This window comes from Sitophilus oryzae, unplaced genomic scaffold, assembly GCF_002938485.1.
Source record: "Sitophilus oryzae breed Bouriz unplaced genomic scaffold, Soryzae_2.0 scaffold_1395_pilon_pilon, whole genome shotgun sequence".
Taxonomy (NCBI): Eukaryota; Metazoa; Arthropoda; class Insecta; order Coleoptera; family Curculionidae; genus Sitophilus; species Sitophilus oryzae.
The window spans coordinates 1571928-1595444 of NW_022146054.1; the positions used below are offsets into that span (position 1 = coordinate 1571928).

General features: G+C 32.0%; 1 protein-coding gene across 2 annotated transcripts in view; it reads right to left on the reverse strand.

Annotated features, from left to right (window-relative positions):
* Nucleotides 1–21377, reverse strand: part of LOC115875734 (ribosomal protein S6 kinase alpha-5-like) — a 276844-nt gene extending 255467 nt beyond the window's left edge. For both annotated transcript variants that reach the window (XM_030891246.1, XM_030891247.1), the window contains exon 1: nucleotides 20655–21377. In XM_030891246.1, coding sequence (XP_030747106.1) covers nucleotides 20655–20835 — 181 coding nt within the window. In that variant the 5' untranslated portion in view covers nucleotides 20836–21377. The remainder of the gene's footprint in view (nucleotides 1–20654) is intronic.
* Nucleotides 21378–23517: the final 2140 nt, after the last annotated feature.

Consider the following 23517-nt stretch of genomic DNA (forward strand, 5'->3'; position numbering starts at 1 on the left):
ACAGGACACGTATGGAGCATTCGCAGTGGTCGAAAAGCAAACTAATTAATACGACACCTCACATTCAGGAGAACTAAATTCAGGGATGCGCACCTGTACATATGTCATTCTATGTACAAAAATCCTAAATCCAAACAGCTCAGTGATCCCACTACATTATCGAATGTAATATGTAATACATACCACAAGATGTTTCGTGATTACCGAATAATATTTTTACCTGACACGAAAAGCGTTACCCGACAACACTACGACTCCGAATGAGTAGTGTTGCCGGTATCGCATTGAGTGTCAGGCTAAAATATGGTAATCCCGAAACATCGAATTACATTCAAAAGATTATACAACGAAACAAAGTACATAATTTTACCAAATCTTTCTTTTACCATTTTGTAATAAGAATTGACGAGATATTTTGTGGAACTGACAGAAATGACTTCTGAATTAATATTTCAATAAATGACCATTACAATATGGCCACCAAGCGATAATCACTTAAATGATTATCACTTATTAATCACATCCTTCTATATAGGAAAAATATACATAGAGTTGTATAATCAAGAATATCTGGAGGCCTCTCATCAGCGAATCTAATTCGTCATATGCCATGTCATTTAAAACAATATTTGATATATAAAACTTGACAAAGACAATGAAAAACAATTAACTTTTGAATTAAAATGACAGACATCTGTCAATATTATATATTCACTTGTTGGGCAGACTGTAATCTGTAGCTATAGAAGATTAAGATGATTCACTAACTATAATTTTTACTGACTACTCCTCTTCGATAACAAGCCAAAAAAAAAAACAGATAACTTAATATTTATACCAAACATATTATATAAAAACATCTCTGATTCCAAAAAAATCTCATAAGAGGTATCCAAAAAGACAAGAGCCGATCAATCTAAGTCAAAACTCATTCCCAAAAGGGCACGAACATAACAAATTGATCTTGTTTTTCTGTTCCCATTCCTTGACGTATTTGAATATGAAAGACCGTTGCGAGACCGCACCACCCTAAAATGCTCCACACCCGTATGCAAATGCTCCCCCCCACTTCAATGTTAAATCGGCGCGTATATTTTCCTATATACAAGGTGGTCCAATTCCATTTATAGAAGACATCAGCTGTAACTCGGGGACCGTTAATGATAAAACTTACAAAAATATTTAATTAGGTATATCGGTCAAGAGAAATAACTGTAAATTATTATTGCCGTTGTAATTATTGTTAATCAGAAAATTATGATTACTGCTGTTTCTATTAGAGATTTTTTCAGTTTCTTAGTTTCCCTGCGATTAGAAGATTAATTGCAATGAGCAAAAAACAACGAGGATGAAAATAATTTCCAGTTTGCCACGATGACTTTTCCTCTGCAAAATGACAACGTTAATTTTACAAATCGGTTGTTTCGGATACGATTGAGAGATCAACTTTCTTAATTTAATTGTGGACCTGGTTTTTTTAAAAAGAATATAATATAATCAAATCTAAGAATCGATTTAGGCACTCGCCAAGTCGGTAGGCCATTGACTATAAGGCCGAGGACCGCGGTTCGGATTCCGCATAAACAATGTAAGTACCCGTCCAGATTACCCTTAGCAGCAAAAAGGAGACGTTAACTTAAAATAATTAACTTTAAAAGAACATTGGCATTTTCACTTGTTTTTCTGAAATGACTAAAATAAGTCATTAACATCATTCACGATTCGCAAAATACAATCGACATCGTCCTTTATTTGACCACCGTGTACATTCAAACACGAAACTTAAAAAGTCCCTAGACGATTTTCATGTGTGATAGACACTGAAGCGTAACATAATAGACCCGTAGAGCCCTTATAAAAAATGCACGTATATGTACCTAGAACCGGTATTTTTGTCGCTAATGCATACTTGATGCGTACAGTTAGCTATTAGCTAGAGAACAACTCACTTGCGGTAGGGTTTCGCATGTTCGTTTAAATCCATTAGTCTTAATCATTTAAAGTTTAAAGTACACACGAGTGCACATATCCCACGTTTTCTCAAGAAATACAACATAATGCGTAAAGAAGGGGTTTATTAGTACAGGGTGAGTCAACGATAGAGTAAAGTCCATTATCTCATTTGTTTCAAGGTTTACAAAAAAATATTAAATATAAAAGATATAGAGATGGTTAAGATACACATTTTAAAATTATTATACGGTATACAGGGTGCTTCAAAAAAAGTGTGGCGAATATAACATATTTTTTTTTTAAATGCAACACCTTATTTTTTATTTTATTTTTAGATTCTGCGTAAAATTCTATAACTTTTTTATATATAATGTTATTCACCTAAAATTAATTTTAGGTGAATTTTTGTTATATTTAAATTTGTTTAAACAAATGTTAGATTGCAGTGGGTTAAAAAATTGTCAATGATGGCATTGATTCTGAAGTTGGACAACTAAAATTTGGTAGGAGAGATATTGAAAAAGACCTATGTAACGATATTTTAGTTAGATGTTACAGGGTATTCAAAATATATTTAGGAATTTCAACTACTTAAAATTAAGGAATTTCAATTTTTTTAAATAGTACACCCTATATATTATCATTTTTTCTGATAGATTTTACCAAACTCTTCAACTTTTATTAAGAATGCCATATACCTATTTTTATTAGTTTGCGATTTATTCCAATTTTTTCTATTTTTACCCATATTTTTAATACAATTGCGCTATAACATCATAGTTATCATGACAAAAAGTAATAATTATCACAATTTCATGTCTGTTAAGCAAGTTAAGAACAAAATTTGAATTTTAGTTTAGTTTGTTGTAATAAGTATAAATAGTAGAGATAATAGTTACAGATTTTCTTGAAATGAATTAGTCAACGTGATTGATATACACGGACAAGCTTAGAGAAACACATTTTTTGGTTCAGTACTATAAATTATATAGTACTTTGCTAACCACTATAAGGATAGATGTATATTATCTACAAAACATCTTCAGTGTGTAATGGGACGGTTTCGAGGCAGTAGTAATATATTGGCTTTACCAAATGAATTATAAACCAGAATTACTACGAGAAAAAACTTTACTGTATGTCGAAGAAAATTCATATATCAGTAGTCTTCAGCAATTAGGTAATCTAGTATTACCCTAATCTGTGGCTATTCGCCCCGACGAAAAATCCCAAGTGTCATCTTTCATAATATAGAAAGACACCAAGAAATTCTTAATTTTAACTAATACCAGCAATTGTAACTAATTATCAAGCTACTTGTTAAAAGTAAGTAATAAATAGTTTTGTTTTGTCATGGCAACTATGATTTTACAGGATGATTTTATTGAAAATATGGGTAAAAATAGAAACAATGGGAATAAATCGCAAACTATTAAAAATAGGGATATGACATACTTAATAAAAGTTGAAGAGTTTTGTCAAATCTATCAGAAAAAATGATAATATATAGGGTGTCCCATTTAAAAAAATTGAGATTTTTTAATTTTAAGTAGTTGAAATTCATAAATATATTTTGAACACCCTGTATCATTTAACTAAAATATCTTTGCATATATCTTTTTTTTCATCTCTATAAAACTGTCCTACCAAATTTTGGTACTCCAACTTCAGAAACAATGGCACCACTGATACTTTTTTACCACACTGCAATTTAACATTTGTTTAAATAAATTGAAATATTACAAAAAACTATTAATTTTAGGTATATAACATTTTATATAAGAAAGTTATGGAATTTTACGCAGAATCTAAAAATAAAATAAAAAGTTGCATTTAAAAAAACATATGTTATAGTCGCCACACTTTTTTGAAGCACCTTGTATACTCTATAATAATTTTGAAATGTGTATCTTAACCATCCCTATAACTTTTATATGAAACATTTTTTTGTAAACCTCGAAACAAAAGAGATAATGGACTTTACTCTATCGTTGACTCACCCTGTACAACGTTAATATAACTTCCTATGTTTATACACAGGGTGTTCCTTAATACCATGATAATATTTAAGGGCGTGATTCTTGGACCTATTCTAAAAGAAAAACTTCATATGAATGTATGTCCGAAACATCTTAATTTTTGAGATACAGGGTGGTAATTTTTTCTAAAAGAACTTTTTTTCATAATAACTCTGATTTTATTAAAAATATCTTTATGAAACCTGATATACGTTTTCTATATATCAAAATACCTCTTTTGGTGTACAAAGACTTTTATTTATTTTAACCAGTGCCGCCCATACGGGTTTTACATCGAATATTTTTGGAGAAAAAAATGGTACACCACTGACTTCTCTTAAAATAAAAATTATTTTCAAAAAATCTCCATTCTAAACATTTTTTATCACTTGATTTTTTTTCGCCCAACGCATAGTTTTTGATTTAAAAAATTAAGTTAGTTAAAAAAAATAAGTCATTTCAGAGTCAAATCGCTGAAAATATGATGCGGTGACGGTTGTGTGGAAATCGTTTCTGCATCGGCTGAATGGAAATTAAAAAATAAAACATTTTTTTTGTATATCCCTTGGGATATCCAAATAAGCATTTTGATGCATGGAAGACAAGTATCAAATATGTATACCATCAGAGATATTTTGAAAAAGAAAATTACAAAAATTTACCACCCTGTATCTGAAAAATTAAAGTGTTTAGGACATATTATGAAGTTTTTTCCTTAGAATAGGTGCAAAAATCACCTTAAATATTAGCATGTCATTAAGGAACACCTTGTATTCTTTCTAGTCAGGAAGCATTTTTTTCAGTTAATGCAGATTAATTTCGACCACCCCGTACCTCTAATTTCAAAAGGTATACATTTTTATTAAATTAAAATTATGTTTCATCGCAAATAACGTCAACTATATTGTCGTATACAGGGTGGCGCACCTCATTCGCTTCAGTGGCGGAAGGAATGGATGATACTAGTGATTTTTTGATACCCCTGTATATATTTAAGAAAGCAATAAAAAAGTTTAGTAAGTTTATTTCTCTGGCATCAAAGTCACCAAAAAAATTAATTCTGAAAAGCAATGTACAGGGTGTTGACAAACTTTTTTATTACCTATAGCATGCATATTTAAATATCTTTAAATATCTCAAAAGCCAAAGAATTTAAACATATCAAAACCTTATAATAAATGCCTTATTTTATACCCAAAAATCCCAAAATGAAATAAAATACCGGTTGTTCCATAAGAAAAAATATACCTTTGCTATGGATCTTAGTTCTGACACACCCTGTACATTTGGAAATAATTTTAAATTATCCACATTGCCTCTCTACATATACCCATAAAATATTGTCTTTCTACATCTGTCGGTTTTCGAATAATCAACCGAGGCGAATGAGGTGCGCCACCCTGTATAGTATTTATGTTCCGCAATGTTATAATTTTTTAAAACATTCGTGACGTTAAACTATATATTTAAATTATTTACACCAGTCATAAATATTTTATAAATTAAACTTTATTTAATATTTTATTTTATTTTTAATATTTGCACGTGTAGGTAAAAATAATGTTTTGCTGCCATGCTAAGGTCCATCCGTAAATTCGTTTTTTTTCCAACGAGAGACAATGTTTACCCCGCACGCAAATTAAACAATGAAAAGTTGTGTAAATATTATTGTTGTAAACGTAACAACGTTAATATTTCTATTCCAACTATGTCGCCAGGTTAGGACGTGAATTACGACTTCCGTTTTTAATTGTCGTATTTTTCTAATGCCCGATTGTTCAACATTTAGACCCCACCGGAGGAATAATTTTTCGTAAAACAAAAGGTTATAAACTTTGTTATGAATCGGGGAATATCCTATATGTATGTATATTATTTCATTATGGATTTGTTAACATTATTTTTTAGAATTAGAAAATAGAAATACCAGCATGGTCCGCTAGAGTGCTATTACTTATTACATCGTACTGATGGTCATCAGTACGATGCATCCAAATTATGACAACATGAAGATAGAAAAAAATAACATTAGGAACAAATAGAAGCCTAAAGCTCCGATTTACAAACTAGATCTAGAGTCGCTCAAGATTATGGTATTCATCCAGGACAGCTGCCTTTTGCGTCAATTTAAATTTTATTGTTACTTGACATTGACTTTATTTTAAAACAAAATTGTTGAGTTTTACTAATACCTAATTGTTATAAATCTCTAGTGACATAATTTACTAAATATTGTCAGTAAAAGTCATTCTATTGTACAATATGAAGCGTTGGTTGCACAAATAAAACTTTTAAGAACATTGGATCACTATCAATATCAATATAAAACGATAATCAAACTTTAATCTTTTAAAAATGTCTTTCAGTTACTCGGTCCGAAAGATCTATACTCACATACCAGCTCCCTTCAAAAGTTTTACGAATATTCGTTCAAGACTAGAGCTCGTTTAGGGCTTTTCGACGCACTGTAAGGAATAGATTTACCGTACGATCGAAAAAAACGGCGTCAAAGACGGCTGGGCAATGACAACCTGTGATCATTTTGGCGAGGTAAATTTCTAGACATCATTTTACTAAAAATTGAGATAAAACTTATATTAAAATATTAAAAATGCATAGCACGTTTCCAGACTCACTATCTACATATATACAAAACTAAAAAAAAAAAGACTAACCGGCAGTAAACGTCATTAAAAAAAAATAAAGAAGCGCACAGGCCAAATAAATGACGTTTACGACTTGACAACGCCAAAATTATTATCGATCGTCATTCCCCAGCCGTCTTTGACGCCGTCTCTTGTATTCTTTTCGTGATTCTCTGATTTATTAAATGTTAATTCAAATTTGAATCTTTTGAGAATGCCTTGACTTTAAAATTGAATATCTTGAGTCCTTGGGTGAGATGCTGTATCGAGAGATCAGCTCTGATCGTAATTTCAGGATAGTTACTAGCAGCTGCGATAGAAAATACCTAGTCAAAAAGCATAGCAAATTTGAACGCTAGCATTTACTAGGTAGTAAAAGTTTCTTACTAAATTAGTTATTGAACATTTACTGGCGTAGTGATAACACTATGCCACACACTGTAAAGTGATCACATTTAAAAGAGCCAGAAGCGTCATCAATATCTTGCCTGAACGCCTCCTCAACGTTAGTGTACAGGGTGGGTCAAATTCGACGCTTTTAAATGGAAACACCCTTTTCTATAGGAGATAGACGAAAACTAATATCGGTGTCTGGAGCTCAATTTTCATCAAAAACATGATGGTGAAAACCGCACATCGATGTCTGTTACCGTTTTCGAAGCGGCGTTTTTCAAAATGTATTTTTAACAAATCGCTGTTGTATTTTTGCTATGAAAAATTTTGTATTTCTATGAAAATATTTCCAAAGCACCTTTTACGTAGAATTTAATGGTTTAAGTATAATTTTTTAAAATTAATAATTTAAGAGTTATCAACAGAAAAATTGATTTTTTATTTGGGACACCCTCTATATTTTTAATTAACTGAAAAGAATTTAAAATTACCTTTCCAAAAATATAGCACACTTGATATTTTGTTATATCCCCTTCGAAATACAGAATTTTTAAAAGTTCGCCACTTTTAACTAGTAGGCTTTGGACCCCTTATTGATGATATGCCCTTAATGGAACTCGAAAACATTATATTTCCAGCAAGACGACGCACCACCTCTGAACGCTGAAGTTATCAGCAAATTTTTGCAGCCAATTTCAAGAATAATTGAATTGCTAACCGAGATCCCAGCCGTTGGCCGTCGAGGCCGCCTAACTTAGTGCCCATGGATCTAATCCTATGGATATATTTGCGGAAGAATAAAGGTTCCTTATTCTTCCATATAATCTAGACAAGAATTAAAAATACTTAGCAGTTATGAGAGGATATCTTTCACCCCCACTGAGTTAATGAATTCCGCGAGAAATGTTCAAAAACTGCCACGTCTGTCCATATCCATAAATATCAAGTGTGTTATATTTTTGGAAAGCTAATTTTAAATTCTTTTCAATCAATTAAAAATATACAGGGTGTCCCATATAAAAAATCAAATTTTCTGTTGATAATTCTTAAATTATTAATTTTAAAAAAATTATACTTAAACGTAAAAAAGTACTTTGGAAATGTTTTCATAAAAAAAAAAAAAATTTTCCATAGCAAAAAAGTTACAGCGATTTGTTAAAAATGCATATTTTTGAAAAACACCCCGTAACTCCGAAACGGTAACAGATATCGATATGCGGTTTTCACCATCATGTTTTTGACAAAAATTAAGCTCCAGACATCGATATTAGTTTTTGTCTATCTCCTATAGAAAAGGATGTTTCCATTTAAAAGCGTCGAATATGACCCACCCTGTACAATAGCTTCTACGTCCCACTAGTCTATAATTAATTTAGATTTTGAAAATAGCTACTAACTGTCATTAGCAAATTTCCATGGCGACACCATCTTGATTGTCATTTTATTGAAAAAACACTTTTTATTCAAAATCTGAGCCAGATAGGTATAGGAAACCCTATTATAGTTTGGTAGAGCAGTTAAATCTGCTTCAACTTATTTTAAAAAATACTTAGTGTTTTATTTGAAATAACGAAGTTTTTACGTAAAATAAATATTTAAAATAGACCAGCCTTTTTTGATACCCCTGTATAGATTTAAGAAAGCGATAAAAAATTTTTAGTACGTTTATTTCTCTGGCATCAAAGTCACCAAAAAAAATAATTCTAAAAAGCAATGTACAGGGTGTTCACAAACTTTTTTATTATAACATGCATATTTAAATATCTTTAAATATCTCAAAAACCAAAGTTTTTAAACATATTAAACCCTTATAATAAATGCCTTATTTTATGTCCGAGAATCCAAAAATGATATAGACTACCAGGTGTTCCATAAGAAAAAAAGAATTAAATTCAGCGTCATTCGGACCACAATCAGCTTCCATCCGAACAATCCGCATATCGTACGTTATCATCCCCCCCCCCCTTCACCAGATACATAAACGTACATGCCTACGTAGGTACGACGCGTACCGGGCCGCGGCCGGGGGCGTCTCCGTCGCCGGCCTGACGTTCGACGAAATTGCTTAATAACACCACCGCGCCAATGGCAACAAAACAATATAATCGCGTTGTTGACGTAACGGCCAGCAGCGGTCGCGATCGTATGTGCGAGGGAGAGAGAGGTAGAGGGCGACGTATCGCGAAATGCAGTGATGCGATTAAGTGTGCCTAATGTCTAGGTCAGGGCCACCCCGCCTCGATGTTTCGCGAGCGCTTGCAGCCAGCCGCCGCTGTCGTGCCTCTTTGTCGATTAGCGAGGGTCCGTTTTTTAACGACTTATCGAATATCCGTGGAGATCAATGCGCTTGTCCGATGCAGTGTTTTGTTTTACAGTTATAACTGTTTGTCAATTAGCCGGAAAAGAAAATAAAAGATTTAAAAGGTTTTTGGGGCGGGGTGAAAATGTTCCCCCCTAAAAAAAACTTGGATTAAAACTAATCAATTTATTAGGTAGAAAAAGATACATTTAATAAAATAATAATAAGACCAGTCTATGCTAGGGTGTAAATAATAAAAGAACTAAAAAGTTCGTATATTTTATTTTAAATGATTTTTTTTTTTTTTTTTTTTTCTTTTATGAAAAATTAAGTCATTTAAAGAGTAATACTATGGATCTTACAGATTTTCCTAACAGTTGCTTTTAAAAAATCAAAAACCTCCAAGCGTTTAATATGGGCAATACGTCCTAAAAATTGCCTGGACTTAACAGACGGGCTAGGACGGTAAATTTGTAGTTTGTAAATTTTCTGAATGTTAAACTATCACTTAATTTAAAACTGAAACCTCATAAACTTGTTGTTCTGCTAGTCATTAAAAAATTGTATATTTTTTCATATTTAATATTCAACAATTTTAATACAATAAAATAAAAAAAACTTACCAATAACAAATTGCTTCTTTTCTATTAGATAGTATAAGAACAATATGACTTTTTTGCACGAAACGCAAAATTAAAACTATCGCATGTGCAAATAACATAGATTATTTAGTATTGTAAACTATACTACATTTTCAAATCAAAATAACAGTAAATTCGCAACGACTTTTGACATATTTGTCAATGATGTCTTCAGCATAAATTTCACCTATCAATAGTGTCACGGTTTGCCACAAACAAAGGTAAATAAAAATATTTTAATATTTCCTGTTTTAAAGTAATTGACCACAGTGCCTTATTAAAGGAGGAAAAGAGTGTAAAGTCTCTCCAACGGGAAAATACATGTGAGAGTCACAGTTGACAGTGGTATTGGCAGGAACTGTCATAAAGAAATTGGTTTTGCTTAGGAAGAATAATACCGGTTGACAGACAGAGAGACAAAATCAAAAGCGACATACAATGTTGCCGATTTTTACGTTTGTAGGAAAATTTGTGTAGAAAAAATTGGCGCCCGGAGGCACGTATGAGCCGCCATACTAACCATATGTAATAATACATGTTGATAGGGCAGCAAGACTGGTATAATCGTGGGCGTACAAAGGAAAACCAATGTAAGTGCCACTTTTCGTAAAATCGTTTTTCAACATTACTAAGTCCATTTAGGTATAACCTCTCATATTAAATATCATTAAAATCCAATACAGTTCAATATACGAGATATTTAATTAGCTTAAAATAACTAAGTCCACAGACGCTAAATTTCGCTCAGAGAAATCTATTAAGTGCACTTAATGGATTTATGAATTTTTTTAACAGTCTGCGAAAAATCCCATTAAGTCCAACAAAAACGAGGTCGAAAATGAAGGTTCGAAAAACAAAATGTGTGACCTGTATTATCGCCACTCTGATAGAGAAACCTGGTCGAGGTATTTCGTTAGCGCTGGTCTATGTGTTACTAAAGCCAGTAAATGAGTTCTAGAATATAACGAAAATAAGTGGCTTATGAAAAAAGTAAAAGAGAATTGTGAAAATAAAAAGTACTTTGAAATTCTCGGATTTTTATCAATAATTAAAAAACACTACAAGAGAGCAGCGGAGAGCATAAAGATGCCAGCTGATACTTTATGAATATGTTTAAATTCTGAATCTAAACAAAAAAATATATTTTAAATAATTAGTGAATGTGAAATGTTTATTAACGAAATGGTTTCGTTCAACTGGACTAATTGCTTTTTACTTACAACCGCTTATGATGCCGACTAATGATTTTGTGTTTTAATTAGAAATCTCTACATGAATGGAGATGGCCATGGCTCTAATAATGAATAGAGTTGAATAATGGTGGTTACTGCAATAAATCTCTATAACTGTAACCGTCAGTCCAGAACCCGGATGAAAGGACGTATTCACTTTTTATTTTTCTTAGGTGAAATCTGGAAACCCAACCTTTATCAAGTTAAAAAAAAAGTTTTCATAGAGTTTACCTATTTTTGAGGAAGTTCCACAATAATAAAAAAAGTAATAATTGTGGATAGCACTCCAGATCTGGAAGAAATACTGGCTTATTCTGAAGATAGTGACGATTCATTAAAGGATCCAAACTACGAAGGTAAAGGTTACGAATGTGTTTACAGACCGATAGCAAGAATATTAACAGAGTTATTCATTTCAGAAAGAGAAGGCCCTAATGATGTGGACCATGAACATTTCGAAGGAAGTACTGGTCGTTTTAATTACTGTCAAGCGAGATATAATTAAAATATTTTAATACAGGAAGATTGACGACATTAATACATCTGGTAATCTGAAAAGCAATGGAAAACCATCTTCCCCGAAAACGGAAGTAATAAATTAGGCAAAAAAAAAAGACAAGTGACAGCTTGATTATGAATGAACAAAACAACAACGACCAGCTAAGCAACCAAAACCAATAAACTGCCAAACGTGTAGGTACAAGTGCCATACAAAGTTTTCTGATAAGAAAAAAAGTACTTCTGTCAGAGGTAATTGGAAACTACCGACTCGAGAAAAAAAAGATTTTCCTTTTAATTATTGTGTAATGCCAGAAACCACCAAAAGCGTAGATACAAGAAATTATTTCGTAATAATATAAATAAAAAAAAAAAAAAAAAAATATTTATTTTGAGAAAAACAAAGATAAATTGGAGGGATGCCAAGGCTTTTTTCCTAAAGACGGTTTAAATTTATTCTAAGATGGTAAGTTCTGAATGCATTCTCACATAAAGGACCAGCCGGCACCTACATTGGAGAAGATAAAAGAGGAAAATCTAAACCTGGGAATAAAACTCCTGACTATGTTGTAGCTGATATAAAATCACACATTGAAAGTTTCCCAACGAATGAGTCCAATCACACAAAAAACAAAACAAGAAAGAAATATTTAGATAGTACTCTTTCATATCAAAAAATGTACGTATTTAATAGAGTATAAATGCGAGCAAGAGAAGAAACAAGCTGCCTCGTTCATTACCTATAACGAATATTTGGAGAAATATAAATTTTATTTTTTTTTAAACCCAAAAAGGATCTCTGTCAGAATATGCGAAAAAAAAGCCAACCAGTCACAGCAGAACCAAATCACAAGAAAATTATGAGAGTTATCTCAGTCATCTAAGAAGAAAAGAAGACTGTTATGCAGAAAAAAAGAAAGATAAGAGAGAGCTAATAAGAAAGAACATTGCTCGTAACATTTGATACAGTTCTGTGCTCAAATTCGTCCCCTGTTCAGATGTTAGTCCAATGTATTATTCGCGAAAAATTTGTGTTTACAATCTCACTATTTATGAATCAGCTCCCCCAAATAATGCGTTTTGCTTTTGCTGGACGGAGCTGAATGGGAAACGGGGAAGCTCTGAAAATCGGCTCTGTCTTTTTGAAATATTTTGAACATTTGCCCACTTACAATTAAAAGAAGTTCGCTTTGGGTCAGACATCTCGAGAACAGATAGAAACAACATGGAAAGCGCTATTGTGTTATTGTAAATGTGAGCCATATAGAAGTGATTGAACACAAATTTTTAGAGAGTGGTCATTCCTATATGGAAGCAGATTCGATGCACAGTGCAATAGAACATGCGAAAAAGTATATACCAGTGTATACCATTCAAGATTGGCTGAATATCTTCCGTATAGCAAGATCCAGAAGGAATCGCAATAGACATAGTGAACCATACCATGTCAGAAAGAACTAAAATGCAATGAATTTTAGATTTAATGAAGCTTGCGGAATTCTCATAAAAAACCTAATCAAGACATGACAGGGGAACACAGTTAATTGGTTGCTAATTAAGAGTTTACGTTACTCAAAAAAGCATGCTGATATAATCGAATATAAGTACGACATAGCAGTGGAAAATAAAGTTTAAAAATCTGTGGGAATAGAAAAAAGGAAGAGGGCAGACCACCTAGCCCCTCCAAACAAATTAAAAATTTGTATAGAAACTTGTTACCAATAAGCACAAAAGAAAAAAGAAAGATCTTTTAAAACTGTGCAAAAGTGGTGCCATTCCTCACGAATTTCACGGATGGTACCAGTCTCTTTCCTCTGCAAAAAATGTTCAAGATGGATCTGTGGGAATTTCTGATCAAGAAAGCGATTGTGATTCCGATAATGAGCCTTTTGCTCATTATTTGATCCCAAAAAGTAAAGGAGCCAATCAAGAAAAACCCACTAACTCCAGTAAAATTTAAGTTTTTTTTTTCAGAAAATCCATTAAGTCAGATTATTATATAAAATGTCAATAAACAATTTGTTCTTAAAACCCCTGTATTTTAATTTAGTCTATATTAGCCCTAAATAACTCTAATGTCAAACGATTTCTTTATTACAGTCAAAAAATAAAATTGGAATTTACATATCACTTCAAACATTAAAATCACTTTTTCTCACCTTTTTAGTTTTTGGACTTACATGGTTTTCCTTGTACGCCCACGATATATTCTAAAGGACTGTTCGATCGCGTCAAATCGTCGCTGTCGCAGTCGCCGTGGAATGCTACGTCACGCGCTGACCAGCGCTCCACAGTGCGGCGCATGGTTATTCTAGCGGGACAAAATCTCAAGAGCAATGTTTGGGACTTAAAATCTAAGAACGTAGCAAATGGTCTAATATATAGCAAACTATATGATTAAATTTATTTATTTATTAACAACTTAATTTATTAATAAATAAATAAAAGATAATAAAACTATGATATTCGTACATGACACACAAACCGTGTATAAAAACTATTGCCAATACATAAAATTATGATATCAAAACACTCTTTAGCAGTTTTTTTAATTAATTTGTAATCTTGTGACACCCTCTATAATTTATTTTAAAAAATATATTTTATTTTGAAAATAATAAATAAAATAGATATTTAATTTTAACACTCGGTAATTGTAAATTCATATATATATATATATATATATATATATATATATATATATATATATATATATATATATATATATATATATATATATATATATAAGTATCTAAGACAATTTTTAAACTCAGTGCCTTTTGATGGAGTTGTTTTGTTATTATACTATCCGATTGAAATGAATCTTTTGGGCATTCACCTGTTGAACTTGAACTCCCTGTGACTGTGACAACCTGTGTTGGTAACTATTGGTAACTCAAAAGATCTACATCATTCATTATATCGATATTTGAAAAAAAGTGAAAGTTTGATATCTGCAGAACAAAGGCACGAAGGATGTTAACAAATAATATACGTACAGTAGAAAAGTACATCCTTTTGGCAATCTTCAACAGAATTTGGCTTTGGAATAAAATGTATAAGCACTTGTAAATATTTTGTTTCCGTATGATCTCTGCCCTGTTGAGCAGAAAACGACCAAATTTGGTTGATAAAAAATGTATCGAAAGACAAAGAATATTCATGCATTTTATATCAATTGGAATGTTTACTATTTATTCTTACAGTACACATTTTTTGGCTTATTTCTAACCAAACGCTTTTATCCCGCTAAATTTATCTTCCAACGCACTGTGCGCTCGTCCGTCAAATGCAAAATAACTGTCACTGTCTAAAAATCTTTAGCGCCAACTTCAACTCGGTCAGTAGATGACGTAAAAAACTGACAGTGCAGGAAGATAGGAATCGAACTATCCTTATCTCTGTAGTATCCCTGGGTAGGCAGTTCTTTTGTTTCAAAAGTAAAAGGAATTTTTCCAATTTTTTTATCTCAAAACTGCGACTTTCACTGATTTTGATGTTATTACAAATTTTGTTGCAAATATTATTCTAATCTTAAATTGAAAGCGTTTCGCTAGCTACTGTAATTTGGAGTTTTTAAATTTTTAACCCCTCCCATACCCCTACCAACCCCACACCAAAAACTAATCGCCAGATTCTCGGGTGCCACAGTATTTTTGTGCCAATTTTTTAGAATTTTTAATAAATCTTAAATTACATTTTTCAAAAATATTTCTTTTTCTGTTACGATTTGACAACAATGCTGTCTAATTTGTATCTCCTTTAGGTCAAAATTGTTGGCACACTATTTTTTCCCAAAAACTCCATTTAAGTAAAAGTGATGCTCTGTTTTTAAAGGTACCATCAAATATGTTTAAGTTATTAAATTATTGTTTAAACAAATACACATTTGAAGCGTCTGTACTGAGGTTTTTACTCTATAAAAATTCTATAGTCTGTCCAACGGTAGGATCGTCGTCTGAGAGTGAGAGTTGTATCTGTCATTTTAATTCACTGGAATTAAATTGTCTCGATGCATAGGTATTATTGAAAGTATCTAAAAGCTCGCACCATATCGATTTATATGGCACATATCTATCCGAGGCAAAACCTGAGATGAATAGACAAACACACACCCACCATCTATGAACCACCACGAGCAATCGGGCGACGAAGATAAAAGTGGCCGGTGGCCTGGTTTCCGACGATTTCGTAACTTTTTTTTTCACTTGGTACCATTGGTACCATAAGTCTAGTCTAGCCGATGTGTGTACGACTTTCATGACTGATTTTTACTTTAGATAAACATTTACAGCTATGATGTCATCTCTTGTTTCATTACAGTATGTTAACTTTTACTGTCCCGATAGATATCTTGCAAAACTAAGATATTTCCGAGGATATTTCATATTATTAAAAGCAAATATCGAATCAATCTTTTACAATTAATAATAAAATGAGTTTCTTTAAATAGGAAAACGAATAAATTCTGTGAACACATGAACATCGCTGTCACTTTTATTTGTATGTAAATTATACAGTTCATACCAAATAAACTTTAGTCACGTGATTAAGCTTGACCGGCACAGCGTTAGCCTACTTTTATATATATTAATTATTAATTTCGTAATAAATTAATTATAGGTAACATATAAATAGTTGTTTCATTTCATCAACAAACTCCACCTTCTTAACAGCAATTAAGGGACATCATTATTCATTACTACCGCTTTCCCGTTCAAAATATTCTAATAAAGTTGTAATGAGTTTTTTCCGGCTATTAAGCCGTAAAAAACTATCTATCTTGTACACTTCTGCACTATAAGAGGTTCTAAAAAGAACAATGTTCGACTGCAAGGTCTGCTAGTAAACACTTTTAAGCTTAAATTATCACAACACTATTTTATTTAAACCAAAAACTCGTAATACAAAACTAAAATGTAAAAACGAATGACAATGTCAGGAAATAAATAAATAAATGCGGCAACTTGACATTTTTTACAGCAGAGCTACCACCTGAATCCCTAGCGCGAAATTTAAATTGCAGTTAAGGTTGTCGCCCACTAGACCGCTGCGCGGCGCGGCGCTGGAAAGAGAATTTTTTCCGGCTGCGAAGGGACTGCGCCCACTATAGCGCGCTTTTGAAACGCGGCAACGCTATTTAGTTATAGTCGAAGTGTTTTTACTTACTGTAGTTTAGTTTTTAAAGCAATGAGTTCAAGTACGGACGAAAGCGTATTTTTGTGCTCTTCTAACAAAGGAAGAGGAAGAGGGGTGAGGAAAAGTTTGAACTCATACGATTAACAAAAAGAAAGAAGTTTGGAGAATTTTACCATCTTTTTCCAGATTTAATAAAAGACAAAATCATTTTTTCAGTATTACAAAATATGAAGGAAACATTTTACGCACTCCTCAATTGAGTGTTTTAGAAGAAAAAACATTGTATATTCACTCATCATATTTTTTCAGAAGAGACAAATTACTATTTTTTGATAATTCTTATTTATTCTGATGTATATTAGTTTATGTGGTCAAAAACCCTGATCTTTTTTATATTTAGGTAATTAGAATTTAAAAATTGGAGATTGTCACTTTGTTAAAAAGTGGAGATTGCCAGTTTTGCCTCTACACCTCTCAATTATATTAAATCTTCGATAGAAAGGCATTTCGTCCATCTGTCTCTAGTGAGGGAAAACTAAAAATATCATATATTCCTTTTATGAAAATCGATTTGCCTAATTTACCTTTAAAAATACAATTCTGCTATTGATACATATCACTAGTTCCTAGTCAAAAGCCAACTGAAAAGACTCGAATGCAAAATTATCTGCTTTGTGAGTACGCACACTGCAACGCGACGAAACGCGGGAGACGGAAAAGTTGCTAGAGAAGTCTTCCGACTTCTTGACGGAAATTCCTTGGCGCGCTTCTGCGCTGCGCGCTCTAATGTGCGTTGGTCCATTTAAATACATGGCAAGCAGACAAAAGAAATTTCCACATGGCGCCGCGCCGCGTCGCGCCGCGGTCTAGTGGGCGACAACCTTTAGTCAGCACGGCGCCGAATATATCCATGATTGGCAACACTGAATTTAAAAATTACGCCCTCGAATACGTCACTAAAAGTTTAATTGATATCAAATATATAGGTATATGGATTGTCATTAATTACTTATTTTGTAATTATTCTTGAATAAATAAACGCTTACAGTATTGGCCAAAAGTGGATGAACCAATACCAATAATTGCGAAGAAAATCAGATTTGAGGTGTTAAATATCAAAATTATTTTATGTACCTTGTATGTTAAAAACTTTAATACATTCTCACCAAAACACTACAAACGAGTAAATTCTTCTGTTAGTCTTTTCATTTATAGATAAGAATTGGCAAATATTGCTTTTTGTCTTGGACAAAAGTAGATGAACCAAATATTTTAAAATCGTTAGTTTCATTTGTTCTGCTTTTATGAACAATTGCGATTTAAAACATTTGAGCTCTTGTGATATATCATTCCACGTGGAATTAACTTGTCTGCAGATCTTAAGTTGCGAGTAGTGAATGCTTTTAAGGATAGTTTGAAGCAATCGGAAATCGCTAAGCAAACCAACACCTTGGAAAATCAGCGGTACATTATATTTTTAAAGAGATATAATGAGGAGGAGATGTCTCTATAAAAAAAACCAGGACGACCTAAAAAGTTGGTCCCAATATGATAAAAGCTATAAAACGAATTTCTTCACAAGATCCATTTTTGCCGTCAACGAAGATAAAAGCAAAACTTGAAGAAATGGGCTATCCACCAGTGAGTACAAGAACGATCCGACGTAAATTAGTTGACCAGAAGTTGTTTTCCCGAAGACCCGCCAAGAAACCACTGCTATCAAAAAAAATTTGAAGGCCCGATTAGCATTTGCCAAAGAATATCAAAACTGGACTGGGCAATAATGGAAAAAGTTTATTTTAGTGATGAATCAAAGTTTAATTTGGTATCATCAGATGGAATTCAACATATAAGAAGACCTCCCAACACACGATTGCTACCAAAGTACACGCGACCCACTGTAAAACATGGTGGGGGCTCAATCATGGTATGGGGGTGTTTTTCTGGGTATGGGATGGGCCCTCTCCATAAAATTGAGGGCATGGTGGATCGGTTTGGCTACAGAGACATTTTACAAAACCTTTTAGTGCCTTATTTGGAGGAAATGCCAGTTGTACACTACTTCCAACATGATAACGACCCGAAACATGCCTCACAATTGGTTGAAAGGTTTTTGGAAGATGAAATGGTGACTGTTCTCAAATGGCCATCGCAATCCCCAAACCTGAATCCAATAGAAAATTTATGGGAAATTTTGGATCAACATATTAGGACCAAATTCTACAAAAATAAGCAAGAATTATTTGCAGCTTTGAAGAGTCTTGAAAAATATCGATTTTTCTATAATTGAAAATCTTCTGGGATCCATGCCTAAGTGATGTCTGAAAGTAATTAAGAATAAGGGTTACACTAAGTACTAGTAAATTATAAGTTAATTTTTCAGTTTTTTTGTTAACATAAGATTTTTTTTTATTAAATATATTTTGTTCATCTACTTTTGTCCAATAGTTTTTTCCAATTTAACGCAGCATCAAATTTAGTGATTTTCGTCCAACAGAGCCCTGAGATATTAAAAAACTTTTTATGGGCGCGAAATTCAGGGGCTGTAAGTCCGAAAAGGGGGGCCACTTGCCAAAAATAAAAATACGGGTCACCTAATTTTTTTCAAGAATCTATGACCAAATTTTGTTGCATTAATTTCCGACACCCTGTATTACCAATAATTCATTTTAGTATGGTTTATAATCAGAGTATTCAGTATGTAGGTAATAACACAAGTGATACCTCATCGACAACCTTGAACACCCGTTGTTCTTGTAAATATTTTCGATATACCTATTACAATTATTAGTTCTTAAAACCTGTTGGAAAATCACGAAACCGTTTAAAAACAATATACAAGTTCAAACGAAAAATCACAAACAATGTAAGAATTTCAAACAACCATTTAGATACATTTTAACAAAACAAATATGACGTTAATAAGAATTATTATTCTCATTTAAACAAAATTAAAAATGAAATTAAACAAAATTTAAAAAGAATCAAGGCAGAAAAACAGACATAAAATACTCTAAAGACTCGAATAGTTATCAAAAGATGGCTTCTAAGTTGCCAAATTATCATCAAGTTCCAGGTAGGTAAATAGAAATGACATTTTAAATACATCCAATAAACAACTGGTACCCGAGCTGGTGCCTAAAATTTCTAAATTGCCGAAGACCTCCCCAATTTTATTACCCCAATTTACACCAAATGAATAAAAAAATGTGGTTTCTGGGAATAACCGTGGCACTTTTAATCTAGGTATATTGTTAAATAGTGTTTCTTATCCGGGTTTTATATAGCCCCAATTTGGACTCTTTCTCACCTAATCATTAATAAAATTGGTACCTTATATCTAGGTACCTATACTCTGGAAAGAATAAATAAATGAGTAAACACCCTCAAGTTCTCAAGTACATAACAAAACTAGGAATATATTACCTTGTTCAAGAATCAAGATATATAATATCTACTTTTGTTCAGATTCAATAACCGCAGAATGAAATGGATATTATTTTCACTTGTTTTGCAACAGACAAATTTGATAAACAAACCAAGTATCTGCGCCATTTTGTTTACGGGGTTCCGTTATTAGAAAGTAGGTATATTAATATGAGATATTAAACAATAAAATGATAAAACTTGTCCAAAAGTACAAATTATTTAGGAGACATGAAAATCCAAAATGAGATCTTTTTAAGTAGCCGTCTAAAGAATGTGCCAAAATCAAATAACTCCTAAATAACACAGAAGCAAAAATACCTCTGCATGTGCAGTTCAGGTAGCTATGCAGATCTCATGGTAACCTTTGAATAGCTGAACTATTGTATAAAGAATGAAAGAGGACCTACCTTTCTTGTCAGAGTCTCTAAACTGCGATTCAACTTCATTTGGCGAATATTCAATTATCCTTTTGCCGTCTCCCGAAGTTGTAAAAACTTTAGTCCTTTTCAAAGCTTTGGTCATTATTTCGGTTTCCGTTGAATCACCTTCAAAAAAGCCACTTTCTTTGGTTTTCTTATGACAGCGCATTTTCCCTTTTCAAATGCGCACTTTCGACTTTGTAAACACAATTAAAATATGACTGACATTATTTCTAGTGCGTTTCTTCAGCAATATCACTTTAAGAATACGGGAAATTTAAATTGCGACTATTTTTCCAGTCGCGTTTCTAACAGTACTTGAAAAGTAGGTCGTTCAAGAATTATTTAAACCAGCTCCGTAACTTTTCACCATAAATGTTATCCGTTAAAATATTAAAACTCAGTCACTGTTAAAGTCCGTAATGTCCTTTTTTAACACTCTTAACTAGTTCTGGGATTAAATACACTTCTGCAAAGTTCAATTTAAAAAGTCAATGTCCAATGTTGATGATGATATAGGTTATGTTCCTTCAAACAGTATTTCTTTCAATATCACAACACTATTACAACAATATATACAGTTTTTCGCGTTTGTTATAGTCCTTAACACGATTGTAAGTTAGTTTTGAGCACTAAAACATAGGAAAAACTAAAATAAAAATGAACGACGGAGCGACTGCGACGGCAACAGCAGTTGGAAAACTGACCCAAAACAAATTCGGTTGACATCCATGTTCCTTGACAGCCCCACCACGTGTCTCGACCTTCCTGCGGCGTTGCCAGATCTTTGCTATTTTCTTTCAGCTATTGGTGTAAATATTTTTGATGCGGTACACATTTTACATGATAGCGTAATAATAGGGGAACAAAATTAATGAATAAAAATGAATCGTCTAGTTTAAAATACGATAAAAACTTTTTTTTGAAAAAGTTTGTGTTTGTTGAAACGTTCTATCAAAGGTTCTAGCATTTTTTAGTCTTTTTATTCTTTTAAGTGTTATTTTTGACAAGTTTTATGTAAATTTTTAGTAAATGACGTCTAGAGCTTGACCTCGCCAAAATTATTAGCGATTGTCATATCCCAGCCGCTTTTTTTCGATCATACTGCACTTACATTCTAAATAAAGTACTTTTTTATTTATATTATTATACCTACAAGGATTAAATTGATTCAAACTATTTTTAGATACTATTAAAAATTGCTTTGAAAACCTTGGAAAAAAAAGAGAAAAGTGATGCAAACTGCTTATAGTAGTTATTTCTAAAAATGCTTACAAATAAACATAATCCAAAATATATATATAGTTGATTTGGAGAAAGAATATTTATTTTTATGTCTGAGTCGCATCTGATATTTTAGGTTCAGAGTTTTTTAGAGTTCTTGTCAGTTTTTCCCAATCTGTCATAATCGTATTATTCTTTTGTCAGACTACAGTGTCTATGGTAATTTCTAATTGTAAATTAATAATAAGCAAAATAAAACACTAACTCATCACAATACACCAAAACACTTTACTTTTGCACTGGACGCTAACCATGTTAAGATCATTTTAACCATGTTAAGATGATTAAAACAATCAGTTTTAATCATATGCTGATGAGCTAGCATGGTTAGCAAAAGACGCGATCAGTGCAAAAGTAAAGTGTTTTGGTGTATTCTGGTGATATAAGTGTTTTATTTTGCAGGTTCCAACCTTCAATTACTGCAAATGTAAATATTAAAGCAAACTGTGCCTCTGTACAGAAATTAATCAAAACATAGTCATACTTATTTATTATTTTTTACATTATACACATTATTATTGCAAAATTATATTCAAAATCTCCCTTCAAAATTCTACAATCAAACTCAACAAAGCAAGAACGCTGTAGTAGAACATAAGGAATTCTACAAGTAGCATCTGGCAACATTGTTTGTTTTTATCCTACTTTTCCGAGTAATGTGATTAAGTGAAAAGTGGAAAATACGGCATCGGACATACCCGATTTTATGTTATTTTGAAATGTTATAAAAACATAGTGATCCTATAATTTTATTCCGAAAAAAAACAAAAATATGAAGTTTCTCTGAATTCAATAAAATAAATAGGTATTCCATAACAAGCATACCTACTTCTTCATTAAATTAACTAAATATAGGTATATCACCCTAATTAGATTATCACTTACCTAAATTGCATAATAATTAATTTAATTATTAAACATACAGAATTTTATTTATTAATTTAAATCGAAATAATTTAAATTTAGGTTATGCAACTAGATATACAGACCTGACGTTGGCTGCAGTTCACATTGTGTTCACATTATTTCTGAGAGATGGCGCCAGCAAGCGTCTTGGAAATATTAAAAATAATAAATAAAGGAGAAATCCTTTTATTTTTTTATGTTAATTATTCAATTTTCGTGTCTTTATGATGTTTGTTTTATTTAATTGATATATGATATGAATATACCCCGATAACTTCTTGTTCTTGCTATATTAAATGTGTTTTTAAGGCCATTAATGATCTATTTTTACTAGAATATGTTAATAGTAATAATTGATGATGTTACTTAATTATTATTAACAAAAGAAACCTTGTACGAGTAGGTAGGTATACGTTTATTTTGTGATTACACCTTTCGTTAAAGTAATACTTTTACATAGTAATTTTTTTGGCACTCCTAATTCAAACATTGAGTCTGTTTTTGCAATATTTTAAAAACCACAGCAAAGGAAGTATGTTTATTTATACTTTGAATATCTTATCTGCTTTTTCCAATGAGCACATAGTTACCGTTAAATTTTATAATATTATTTAAGAGATACTGCAGTAATAAATAATAATATTGGAATTCAATTTTATCT